This window comes from Piliocolobus tephrosceles, chromosome 9, assembly GCF_002776525.5.
Source record: "Piliocolobus tephrosceles isolate RC106 chromosome 9, ASM277652v3, whole genome shotgun sequence".
NCBI lineage: Eukaryota > Metazoa > Chordata > Mammalia > Primates > Cercopithecidae > Piliocolobus > Piliocolobus tephrosceles.
Window position 1 is genome coordinate 105153829 of NC_045442.1, and position 13690 is coordinate 105167518.

Below are 13690 nucleotides of genomic sequence, written 5' to 3' on the forward strand. Positions count from 1 at the left end.
GAGAGAAAACCAAACACCGCATGTTCTCACTCATAGGTGGGAACTGAACAATGAGATCACTTGGACTCGGGAAGGGGAACATCACACACTGGGGCCTATCATGGGGAGGGGGGAGGGGGGAGGGATTGCATTGGGGAGTTATACCTGATATAAATGATGAATTGATGGGTGCTGACGAGTTGATGGGTGCAGCACACCAACATGGCACAGATATACATATGTAACAAACCTGCATGTTATGCACATGTACCCTAGAACTTAAAGTATAATAATAATAATAAAAAAAAGAGTCCATCAATGGATGAATGGATAATGAACATGTGGTATATGTACACAGTGGAACACCCTTCCACCTTAGAAAAGAAGGAAATCCTGCCATTTGTAACAACACGAATGAACCTGGAGGACAGAGTGCTAGGTGAAAGAAGTCAGGTGCAGAAAGACAAATATAGCGTGATCTCATTTATATGTGGAAACCAAGAAAAAAAGACAAGCACACAGAGCAGTGAGTAGAATAGTGTTTACCAGGGGACTGGTCGGGTGACTGGGGAGAGATCAGTCAAAGGATACAAAATGTCAGTTAGACAGGAGGAATGAGTTCAAGAGATCTATTGTACAACATGGTGACTATAGTTAATAACAATGTATTGTGTACTTGAAAACTGCTGAGGGTAGATTTTAAGTGTTTTCACCATAAAAAAGATAGCTAAGTGAAGTAATTCTTATGTTAATTAGCATGATCAAGCCATTCCACAATGTACACATATCTTAAAACGTGTTCTATACCATAAGTTTATACACGTTTATTTGTCAATTAAAAAAAATCACAAGGCACTCAGTTCACCATTGCTGTTGTCTCTTACTCCCAGACTTACACCTTCTTTCTTGGGCAATGCCAATACTTGGTGTGTGTATATACACAAAACGATATTCCTTGTGCTCTAACATCTTCTGACATGTAGTTTAGTCTCAAATTTCTCCAGTTGTTTCAATAGCAGTATTCTGCTGTTTGGTTTTTGTTTTCTATTTTAAATTCAGAATACTGTCAAGGCTGTTTTGTCTCTGTAATCTTCCTTAATTTAGAAAAAAAACCTTATCTGAGTTACCTTGTTCAGTTTTGTTATATCAGTATACTTTTCCTCTGGCATCAAGCTCTTGGATGTAAGGATCACATCTTACGCACTATTCTATCCACCCCTTCTTCAAATGCCCAGCATGATCTTTTGCACAGGATGGAAATACCGAGTAATGGTTAAGGCCGTCAACTCTAAACGTAGAAGGCCCTGTGTTCAAATTCTGGCTCCATGAACTTATCATCTAGGTGACTCTTTGCAGTCACTAAACTTTGTAGACTTAGCCTCCTCATCTATAAAATGGGGCAATAAAATAACTGCCTTATGCGGTTGCTGTGAGGATTAAATGAGACAATAGCATAGTGCCTAGCACAAAGAGGCAGTCAACAATGCTAGCTGCTAGCATTTATTCCAGTGGATACTAAATACACACCCATAGACAGCACTTAGTCTACATCAGGAGTATTTCAGGGATAGAATGCTTTCATAGCAGACGTGCGTCTGCCAGTGGGGGGAAGCGGAAGGATACATTGGAGAAGCGGCAGAGTGAGCTTTTAAAATGGGAAGCAGGTAAGTCAGTGAAAAGCAAATGGGCATGGAGTGCACATCTGGGATTTTAGTTCACTAACTCAATGTGTGACCTTGAGCAAATCACTTAATCTTTCTGGCATTTGGTGTTCTTCTGTACAGAGCTCTGTGGTTAAACTAGAACATCTCTAAGCTCCAACATGTTACAGTTCTGGATCCCAAGATGGAAGAGCACATCTTTTGGAGGCAAAGGGCAAATATCATAGTTCAGGTGGAAATCCTCTTGCAGATATGGAAATGAAGCTTAAAGAGGTCAGCCAACATGAGCAAGGTCATTCAACAACTAAGCAGCAGGATCAGGAACCAAACCTAAGACCATGTGACTCTAAAACTTCTTTTCTTAACCACCATGTCACGCTGTAAAATGGGTGAGGGTTCTGAGGACCCTAGGCGCACAGGATATTAATTTAGAATTCTGGATGAACAGCTTTTTGTTTTCCGTCATTACTCCCATTTTTCATATGCCATGTTTGTTTTATTATGTACCCTAATCTCAAAACTCCACACATATTTTGGGAAGAAGGAGAAAAAAATTCCCCAAGTATGAAATAAGCTACAAAATAATTTACTTAATGTCAGAAAGTTGGTGGCAAGGTGAGAATTCAAGCCAAAATATGCATTTTTCTATGAATTTTTCTCTCAAATGTTTTTGGGTCTGACATCATTGATTCTGAGAAATTAACAAGCATAATTAAGAAACCAATGAGTAATTAAAATTACATTGGTTGAGCTTGAATATAGATTTTGGATATGATATATTGCTTACAATTAGATGACCATATAATAATTTATCATCCAAAGTGAAGTACTTTTATTAAATAACAGGAGTTTTTGTTAATAATTACATCAAGAAAACAGGTATAAACTCAGTTTTTGCTAGGAAAACTGAGGTGTCTGATTACCCTACCATAACACTGTACATGATGTTACTTTTAAACACCATATCACTCAAAAGATGCAATATTCAGTAAGAGTGCTTTGTCATTCATCTACATATAAAGTGAAATATCTTAAGAAATGAAATTGTGAGTATAAAACCGCAAATGCTGTACTTTAAAGTTTAGCTTTTTACCTTTCATTAGCCTTAATACATTGATTCTGGAGTTCTTGCTGTGGTCTTCGTTCTCTTAAACTAGGGCTATGTTCCTTTGGTCCAGAACGACTGGGCAAAAATTCCTTATAATAGAAATCTTCCAAATCTAATAATTTTCCCTGACTGTAAATGAACACATAAACACACCATTGCATCAATCTAATTTTCTATTCACTTAAACTTATAGGATACTTGTTTTTTTCCTTTATTTACTATAATTTAGGAGTAACATACACATGTCAGTAGAAATGCAAGGTCTTGAAACGTGGGAAAAACAGTATATCCCATAAGTAAAAAGAAAAACTTTCATATCTTACCTTGAATAGAACATTAGCTGTGGGAGCACATTTTCCTGGTTCTACTGCACTGAACTTGGCACCAAACTAGTGGTTACTACAATAGCCAGTGATTGCAGTGTTTTGGTTTGGTCAGTCTAGATCAGCGGTCACTACTGTCCTTTAGGCCACTATCAGAAAAGCTCACCTTTCTGTACTAACACTCAGCATTTTCAAATTTTATCAGCCCTCAGTACATTGATACACATATGATCTTAACTTACCTCCTTTATGAGTAACATTCTGTCCTCTCTCTATTCTTTGTTCTTTAGTGGATTAATTTCTGTGCCAGATTTTAACACCCACACGTGACATACACATAAGGGTGCATCCTTGCCCATGTTAATTCTTGGTTCTACTCAGGGCACAGTCTGGTTCCTACGGTGCTCAGTATCTGTAGTCTGATGGGACTTCCTAAGAGGTAAACAAGTAGGACTGGAAAACCTCCAGGTGCTACAGTGCTTCCAGGAAAACACACTTTTCAAGTTACAGATACTAATTTAAAAACGACTTTCAGGATGTCACTGATTCAGAAATGAAGAACTGTGTTCACTCACGCTGAATAGAAACGCTCGTTTGTTTTTGGCACTCACTGTCTGGAAATTGGTTGACGTGAACATTGATTAAAACAGTGATATAGTATTAAAAGAGTAAAATATCAGTGGGAAATATAAGAAAAGGAGAATAATGTGAATTTAAGTGTGCTATACTTGCAGGTAACATGAACCTTATCTTCTTAACAAATCCATAAAAATTACAAGCAGCAAGATTTAGCATGTGTAGAAGGAGAAAAAGCAAAAAGGAGTTTGGGGAAAGAAAATTCATGAATACAGGTATGTTCAAATTGCCCAAGCATAAACCATTCCATGGAACAAGAAAAGCAAATTATTGGGAGGGTACAAGTCATTTAAAACATATTTAAGTTCTTAGTGCTATGCTGGCTCAACAGATTTCCAATAGGCAGCATCTTATAAATTATATATAAATCACATATTTGTAACGTAAATGTATTGAGTGCACATTACTTTCCAAATCTATCCATATAAAATAGGTGAATTTTTTTTTTTTTTTTTTTTTTAGATGGAGTCTCCCTCAGTCGCCCAGGCTGGAGTGCAGTGGCGTGATCTTGGCTCACTGCAAGCTCCGCCTCCCGGGTTCACGCCATTCTCCTGCCTCAGCCTCCGGAGTAGCTGGGACTACTGGTGCCCGCCACTACGTCTGGCAATTTTTTTTTTTTTTTGTATTTTTAGTAGAGACGGGTTTCACTGTGCTGGCCAGGATGGTCTCGATCTCCTGACCTCGTGATCCGCCCGTCTCGACCTCCCAAAGTGCTGGAATTACAGCCGTGAGCCACCTCGCCCGGCCTAAAATAGGTGATTTTAAATTATAATTTGGACACATGGATTTTTGTTTGAATAAGATGACTGACTGAAATCGAGAAATAATAATTACCTGTCTTTCCTTGGTCTTCGTTTATCTTCTTGGATTGACTTCTAAAGGAAAGAAGAATTCAAAAGACCTATATAATATTATGATCTTAATATAATTGATATATTACTATCTTAATATGTAAATACATTTACTTTTAAAAGATTAAGTTAGAAATAAGCAAGTAGATACAATATTTTAAAAATTTAAAGAAATATAATTACTCAAGTTTTATTAATTATAAATTTCTGGTTATTTTTTACCACACCTAAACTGAAATGAATCTTTGCATTCCATATGAAAAATGTATTTCCCACACAGTGATCAATATAGACAAGGTTACATAAGATCTATTTACTACAAACGGGAGCAACTGTAAAATTTCTGGGAAGCCCATTTCTCTACTACAAATGCAGTTGCAATGGAAGCAGGTTAATTAAGCTGCTTTGAATGTCTTGCTTCTTTGTCTGCAGGTAAAACAGACGGGTGAATATGGAGGGCAAGTGCAACAGTCCGCAAAAAGAATGGAATTGTGACTTTATAAACCTAAAGGAGCCCATTTATGACATAAACGTAGCAGCACAGATGATATATGTTTTCATTTGTACAATGTTTTCATAGTTGAGAACTTTATGTATCAAGGTCAGAACAAATTAAGATATGCAAGTGTGGAAATAATTAGATATATTTTAACTGATACTTCAATTTGAACATTAACAAAATGGTCCTTTGTATATAAGTTTCACGTTATATACAAACCAGTACTATCTTTTGCACTGTAGCATTAGTAATGCTTTTTTATGTGTGTGCTACTTCAATATATTTGAGCTCATATATTTACATGTTGCCACAGCATATTTGTCTTTTAGGCTGAGAAAGCAGACACCATACTCACCTTGAACAAACTGAAGATATTATAATTGTGGAAACCCTATAGCAGGTATCAAGTTGGCTGGTACCACAAAAGTGTTGTATAACAAAAATGGCAATTAATAATGGTTTATAAATACTGAGGGTTTCCTCCAGTATTTTTAGAGACATAGTAAGTCATGTTTTTTTTCAGGATTTATCATTTGTTGTACTCTAAAATAGTAGATGAGTGGAACAGTTCATGGTTTCTTCTATTCTTATTGGTTGGCATTTTAACAGGTGGATGACGTAGAAGTGAGTGCTTCCTTGCATCAAGTCTGGGAGGAGACCATTCAGGAAATAATGTAAGGGCAGGATATCAATTACATTCCTGTTCTCCCGTTTCCTATCACTTCACATTCTTGATCCAATGCCCTAGGCTAAGAGGTGCTTACAAATAATTACATTGCCCACATAGGAACAGAGGCCACTAGCAGTTCAGTTAATGATCTCTGGGACTGGGGTGGTGTTTGTTGTGCTGGTGGTTGTTTTAACATGACTTCAGTAGTAGTTTCCTACAGAGGTCCTGCCTCCTTCAACCATTCCCTGAAAAAAAGCCCCTTTGTTCTAAGTAACAATTGTCTATAGTTCAAAGTTATGTTTAAGTGATGGCAGTACGCTGAATGACAGGGATGCCCTTTATACAACCAAGAATCAAATAATGTTCTGCCCTTGAATTCTCAGGCTGGTGAGGATCCTATTTATACTAGATCAGCACTTCCCTCTGAGATATCGTGTATATAAGTTGGTTCTCAGTTACAGGAATTCCTAGAAGAGGACACATTGTCCAGACTTCTTTCACTCTTGCCTGTGTTAGAATATTCTTTTTTTTTTTTGAGACAGGATCTCGCTCTGTGACCCAGGCTGGAGTGCAGCAGTGCAATCTCGGCTCACTGCAACTTCTGCCTCCTGGGCTTAAGTGATCCTCCCACCTTAGCCATCCTTGTAGCTGGGACTATAGTCATGACCCATCACGCCCGGGTAATTTTTGTATTTTTTGTGGTGACAGGGTTTCGCTGTGTTCCCTAGGCTGGTCTCAAACTCCTAAGCTCAAGTGATCCACCCACCTCGGCCCCTGCAAGTGCTGGGATTACAGGTGTGAGCCACTAAATGTGGCCTTGTGTTAGAATATTCTCATGAAATGTGATTCAATAATATATTTTTCCAAAAATTGTTTAAGATGGCTCATAATAGAATCGTTATACAATCAAAGTAATAAAGTAGAAATTGTAAATGAGAAACAAAGGAGGCAAAGGAAGTAGGTGCGTTAAGATGGAGGCTTACATTTGTCTCTTAGTTTTCCTAACAGCTGGGGCTAAAAGGGGAGCATGATGCATTAACCCGTACCCTTTGTCATGAAAAGGGAAGCATACCACTCCTCAAAGGTGAGGATTTTATAAGAAATTTATTACACGGACTTTATAGCGGGGACTTTTTTGCTAAGATGTACAATATTTTCAATTATAGTTTTGAAATTACAAATTAAAAACTTGAAATTTGAAATGAAAATAAAGAAGCAAATGTCCCATGGCAGTTTCTTATAGAACCAGTGGAGAGAACAGAAAGAAAGAGGAGACAAACATGACTCACGTAGATTTTCTGGCTTGGGTGTTTCTTGAGGAGGGCTTTAAAAGAGTAGTGTCTTAGCTCTGAAGACTTTGAAGAACCTATTCCTTAATCAGGCACATTGCATTCCCCCTCCAGCCCCACCCGACATAAAGAAATATGTTTTATGACAAAAACGTTAAAATTCATATCCATTACATCATGGTGAGCACAATCTTACTTTCCTTTTGGTAATACACTACCAATTTCTTTATTAAGATGGATGAAGAAGGAGCTAAAACGTTGAAGTCAGGAAGAAAAAGACTTTGGAGTGGCCAAACTAGCTACTGCTGTAGTTCAGGGAAAGTACTGGAAAGAATAATAAAATTGGAAGGGATCTCTGATAAGATTGTGTTCGATTACTCGTCTTTTTGAGGAACCTTGGCCCTGAGTCATTTTTGCTGATGCTGCACAGCTTTGAGTGTTAGCCCAGGCAGTACAACAGCCCATGCGCACTCCACTAATGCTCTCCACCACAGGCACGCTTCTGCGGCTTGGCTCACTCTTATTTTGGACACAGCAGCAGCATTTCCTGGACGTAAGAGATAAAGAGCATCAAGTCATAGGAAAGAGGCAATACTGATGTTAAGGCCGCCAGAATCACCATTGTAAGAAGTGACATCCAAGGAGAAAAAAAAAAACAAAAAACTATAAAAATAGCCAAACAACTGAAAGCAGAGATGTTTGTGTTGGGCAAATGTAAAGGAAATAATTTTCTACAACTCAACAGCCCCTGAAAGTACTGTACTACAGGAGTCTATTATTTAACAGTCTTCTAGTTACGATGTTAGCTGCACAGTGTTCTCAGGACAATGGCTGTAACAGAGAGCAAAGGCCTCCATAGAGCTTCTAGTTTAGAGGGGGAAGTTACACAGGAGATAAGTAGATAAATAAATATTTACAAATGCAATTAAGAGGCCTGGGTGTGGTGGCTCACGCCTGTAATTCCAGCACTTTGGAGGCGGGCAGATCACCTGAGGTCAGGAGGTCAAGACCAGCCTGGCCAACATGGTGAAATCCTGGCTTTACTAAAAATACAAAAAATTTAGGGGGGCAAGGCAGTGGGTGCCTGTAATCCCAGCTACTTGGGAGGCTAAGGCAGGAGAATCGCTTGAACCCGGGAGGTGGAGGTTGCAGTGAGCTGAGATTGGACCACTGCATTCCAGCCTGGGCAACAAAGTGAGACAACAACAACAACAAAATGCAAAATTCACTGGAGAAAAATGAAGCAGGCCAGTGTTAGAGAGATTGGGTGCTGCCTTAGCCACAGCAGTCAGGGATCCTCTCTGGGAAATACAGATCCAAATGAAACCAAACCAATAGCCCCATAGACTGTTCTTTTTGATAAACATAGAAACTAACCCTTCTGGTCTTAAAGCTTGAAACTTTTATTTGTTTCATCTGAGTTCCTTCCTCAGGAAATAACCTTTAGGCCCCTCAAAAAAAGAACTGAAACTCACCACAACACTGCACTGGTTCACCATGATTGCTTCCTTGCCCCTCCCCAGTTCTTGTTTTCTTAAACACTGTTACATTTCCTCTCTGCTATATAAATCCCTGGCGTTAGTCAGTAAGGGAGATGGATTTGAGACTGAGCACAGGGCTCTTGGGCTGCAGCACCTGATTAAGGCCTTCTTCTTTGGCAATACTCGGTTCAGTGATTGGCTTTCTGTGCAGTGTGCAGCCGGACCTCAGCCAAACCCCTGGTGTTTCAGTAACATGAATCAAGTACAAACATTTTGAATAGTGCTACAATAAAAGTTCACAATAATGTATTGTATATTTCAAAATAACTAAAACAGTGGAATTGGGATGTTCCTAACACAAAGAAATAAATGCTTGAGATGATGGATACTCCAGTTACCCTGATTTGATCATTACACATTGTAGGCTTGTATTGAAATACCACATGTATTCCATAAACATGTACAACTAGTATGTATCCATAAAATTAAAAATAAAACATTAAAAAAGTAAAAAAACATTTTCATTCACTGAAGTGACCCTGGGTCATCAAGAAAGAGTTTAAAATAGACAGTATATTTTAGAAAGACTTTCATGAAAACCATTTAAAGTTACAGAAAGTATTTGGTGGTTAAAGGGAGTGGGACCTCATTACAGCCACACTTTTCACTATGTGTAATGCGTCAAATCCTGGGAAGGGCCAGATAAATAGGAACACATGGTATCTTTTCACTTATAATAATATACTCCTTTTCTGTTTTATTTTTCATTGAAGCCATAGATTTCAAAGTCAGAGTTATAAAAAAGGATCCTATTCCCTAATAACTTAGGATGTATGGAAATATAGTCACTTAAAAATAACAGTGCGATGACAAAGTAAGCTTCTTAGGGATGGAACTCATTTATGAGGCTCAGAATTTGCTCCACAGTTCTCACTGGTTGTTAGTAATAAATGTTTCACTTCTGTTAAGGTCTTTTACAATTTCTCATACTGGGAACAGTATCTGCTGTTGAAGCCATCACAATCACTTGCCACTTCAGTTGCACTTAATAAAGACCATTGAGTATCATTTACTACATAAACTCAGGGTTGATAGGGAATGTTTGGTAATTTCTAATCTTGTTTCTGCTGTTCTATTTAACTGCATAAACAAATGTCAGAGTATTTGCTGCTTTTTAAATTACTTGAGCAGCACAGAAAAAAATCAATTTCATTTCTTAATTGGCTTCCTATAAAGTGACTGTCAAAGGCAGGTATCTGGAATTTTAGATTTTTCTCAATTTACTCCTATTTGCTTTTCATTCTTTTATTTCATTGCTCTCATTTGTACAACACATATTTATTGCATGCCTGCTATGTGTCAGGTTGAATGCAATAGGCAAACTCCTTGACCGCGTGGAAGCCACACCAATCCCTCTTTAGCATGATAAAGTGTCATAAAAGGGAAGTTTGGGCTTCTTAGGGAGGATATAGGAAGAGCTCTCTTGGGATTCGGGAGTGACAAGAAGGTTTCCTGAAGAGAAAGACATCTAGGCTGAGGGTGTTTTGATCGTGAAAGATAAGAAGAGAAAGAGGATGTGTGTTTTCGGCTGAGAAAAGGGCATGTCCAAGGACAAATGTTCGTGGACAATTTGAAGAGGAGAGTGCAGGTTACTGGGGAGGAAGGGCTGAAGTGGAGAGTTTGGAGGGGTGAATGAATGAATATCAAGCACAGAGGCTGGACAGGGTAAGCAGGGCCCAGATTTTGACAGGCCTTCATATCTTAGGACAGTGGGAAGTAACAGAAAAGTTCCATCAATGGGAGGATAGTATAACTGGATATTAATTTTAGAAATACAACTCTGGCTACAGTGTGGAAAATATATTAATTAGAAGGGGAAAAACAAGAGACCAAGGGATCAGTAAGAGGAGTGACTCACAAATACTGACAAGACATGCTGGCCTGGAAGAGGGTGTTAGCACAGAGCATGGAGAGAAATAGAAACTCAAGATATTTGGATTTAGATTTTTGAATATGGAAGATGAGAACAAGGGAGAAGTCAAGGTAATAGTCAGATTACTGGCTTGTAAAATTAGTTGACTATTCATAAAAGACCACATATTGTGTGATTCTATTTATAGGAAATGTCCAGAATAGGCAAATCTACAGAAACAGAAAACTAGATTGGTGATCGCCTAGGGCTTGGGGCAGGGGGGTGGGAGTGGGAAGTGACTTCTAATGGGGCTCTTTTTAAGATGATGAAAATGTTTTAAAATTGATTGTGATTAAATTATTGTACTAAAAACCATTTAATGTATATCAAGGTGGGTGAATTGTATGGCATGAGATTTATATCTCAACAAAGCTGTGAGTGTATGCGCCCATGTATGGATGTGTATGTGTGTATATATCTCTATATATGTATACATGGATTCCTGTACGTATCCATGTAGAATATGCAAAACAAACATTAGGTAGCTTGATATTTGAGGCTGGAGCTACAGAGAGATCTAAGCCAGCGATAAAGATTCAGAAATCAGCAGTCACTGAGGTCATAGTAGCTAATGAGATTGTCTAAAGGAAATGAGAGGGGAAGAGAATGGGTTTCCACAGGCAACCCTCTGTGGAAACTAAAAATAAATCACTAGAGAGAAGGGAAAGAACTAGAGAAGACTGGCTAACTTGGAGGTCAAATGTGAGCTTCATTTTCTGCCTGCGAGGTGGGAGACTTATTTCCAACTGATTCTCTGGGTTTCCACACATCCTCTGGGTTCTCCAGGGCATAGGGGAGTGCTGCTTTCTCACTGTGGCAGTGGGGAGCAGAAGAGTGAATAAATATTGCAAATGGAGGGATCAGCCAGTGGGTGCAAAGGCCTCAGGAGCATGAGAGAATGCAGCTCACCAGCAGAGTTTCAAGTAGTTCACTGTGGCTCAAGGACAAGAAGAGGGTAAGAAAAGAGGCTGAAGAGCAGTCGCAGGTCCCAGGAAGAAGGCCTTGGAAGGAATTAGGACCTCATCCTGAAGGAGTTGCTGAGCCATTAAAGGAACAATTAAGGGAGGAGCATGCTCAGAGGTATGGTTTAGAGACATTTTCAGGTGCAGGCTGGAGAGGATGCAGTTAGACAGTTATGTGGCACCTGAAATACTCCAGAGTGGGAAATGATGATAGTCTGAAATATGGAAATTGCTGTGAGGTTAGGGGGGGAAATGAGTTGGAATAAGCTTTTGCAGGTAGAAGTCACATTTTAGAGCTACTGATGGATCACAGGTATGAGAGAGAGGACAAAAGCCAGAATGACTCCCAGGTTCTTGGTTTAGGAGACCATATGGATGACAGCAGCATTCATGGAGAACAGGAACATGAGAAGAAGGTCAGGCTATCAGGGGCGATGCCAGTGAGTCCTCATGCTGTTAGTGAGCAGGAGCTGTGGGGTCAGAAGACCTCAATAAAATGAATGGCATGGCAGCTAAGGCATGCTTATCTGTGTCTTGGAATCCTGATCTGAGAGATATGGATAATACATTCAGGGCTATTTCCAAGATTAGCTATCACAGCGGATGTGAACAAGCCTTATTCTAGGCCTGGAATTTGAAAGATGCTTAATAAATGCCTGTTTCTCCCCTTCTTTCGTTTTCTTCTAGTTTCACCATAACCCACCCATTTACACCAGGGCCCCTCTCTAGAGAGCTTCTGCTATGATGGGTTTCTCTTTCTGAGTTGATATTTTCATATCAGTTCATATTAATGGACTAGCAGAGAAAGTTTCAAGGAGGACAGTAGGTACTACTATGGGAGAGGCTTGAATGTGAGGAAGAAGGGCTGGAGGAGATCAGAGTGCCCAGATCCCCAGCCAGGGAGGGGACTGAAGAGGAGACCAAGGCCTCTCTTTCCTGCCAGGCCTTCCTTTGTGCCTGGCCTCATTTAGCCACAGTTTTCACACTGGCCATTAGTAGATGTGATGGCTCCCATCTGATAGTAAGAGTGAGCCACTTACATGTAGTAGATAATAGTATGTGGAGTCTTCAGGGTTATTTAATGTTTTGGGTTTCCGGGGTCGTCTTGGGGGTCTCAATATTTTTGGCTCCTCTCCTTTAGAGATACCTGTAAGAAAGGTGATCATAAACAAGTATTCAATTACAAAGACTATTATCAAGTGATGTTTTCCTTTTGGGATAAATAAGAAATTATATACCTGTGACTGAGGCTAAGGCTGGAGAAAAAGGAAATACTTTTGCTGCACAACCAACCCTTATCCTACTCCTTACCATGTGCTTTCCTCTAGTTGTCTGGTGGTCTAGGACTTTGAGAGCCAAGGGGAAGAAAACAAGAGGAAGAAAAAGAAAAACAATGCAGCTGGGTGCAGTGGCTCATGCCTGTATCCCAGCACTTTGGGAGGCCGAGGCGGGCAGATCACTTGAGGTCAGGAGTTCAAGACCAACCTGGCCAACATGATGAAACCCCATCTCTACTAAAAATACAAAAAAATTAGTCGGGCGTGGTGGTGGGCACCTGTAATTCCAGCTACTTGGGAGGCTGAGGCAGGAGAATCGCTTGAACCTGGGAGGCAGAGGTTGCAATGAGCTGAGACTGCACCACTGCACTCCAGCCTGGGTGACAAGAACAAAACTCTGTCAAAAAAAAAAAAAAAAAGAGAGAGAGAGAAAAATGAAAGAAAGAGAGAAAGAAGAAAGAAAAGAAAAAGAAAGGAAGGAAGGAAGGAAGGAAGAAAAAGAATAGTTTGGTCATGTGGAATTGAGTAGAGCAGTTCAGAGGATGGATGACGTCAGGGGTCAAAGCTGCCAGAAAAACAATTTAGAAAGCAACGTTATGCTCACAGAACCTCTTCTGTCCCTTCTCTCCCTCGTGTGTCAGCCTCGCGTGGTGACCCATCTACCTAAGCACTGCGTGATCTGCATTTTTAAGGACCGCCTCATATGTTATGGCTCCAAATGAAGAGACTGCTCATTTGCAGAGCTGACTCTTTCTCAAAAGCCTAATCTGTTCTTTTTCCAAAATTTAGAACCTCAAACCTGTAGCATTTTTAGATTTGACATTAAAAGAGTGACCCAAGAAATACATTTTGTCATCTTTTCCTACTCTTTCTGTTAATATAGCCAAGATCTCAAACCTGGAACAACACTGTCAGGGCTTCTGGTGATCTGTACACTTGGATGTTCATGTTCATTACAAGTGGCTTTATATTTACAGCGCTA

The 13690-nt window shown here is 39.5% G+C and overlaps 1 protein-coding gene across 1 annotated transcript in view; it reads right to left on the minus strand.

Annotated features, from left to right (window-relative positions):
• MYO3A (myosin IIIA) overlaps positions 1 to 13690 on the minus strand; it is a 263818-nt gene that overhangs the window by 7714 nt on the left and 242414 nt on the right. The window contains exons 32-34 of the mRNA XM_023194848.2: positions 12472 to 12578; positions 4542 to 4582; positions 2734 to 2877 (exon numbers count right to left, since the gene is read on the minus strand). Coding sequence (XP_023050616.1) covers positions 2734 to 2877; positions 4542 to 4582; positions 12472 to 12578 — 292 coding nt within the window. The remainder of the gene's footprint in view (positions 1 to 2733; positions 2878 to 4541; positions 4583 to 12471; positions 12579 to 13690) is intronic.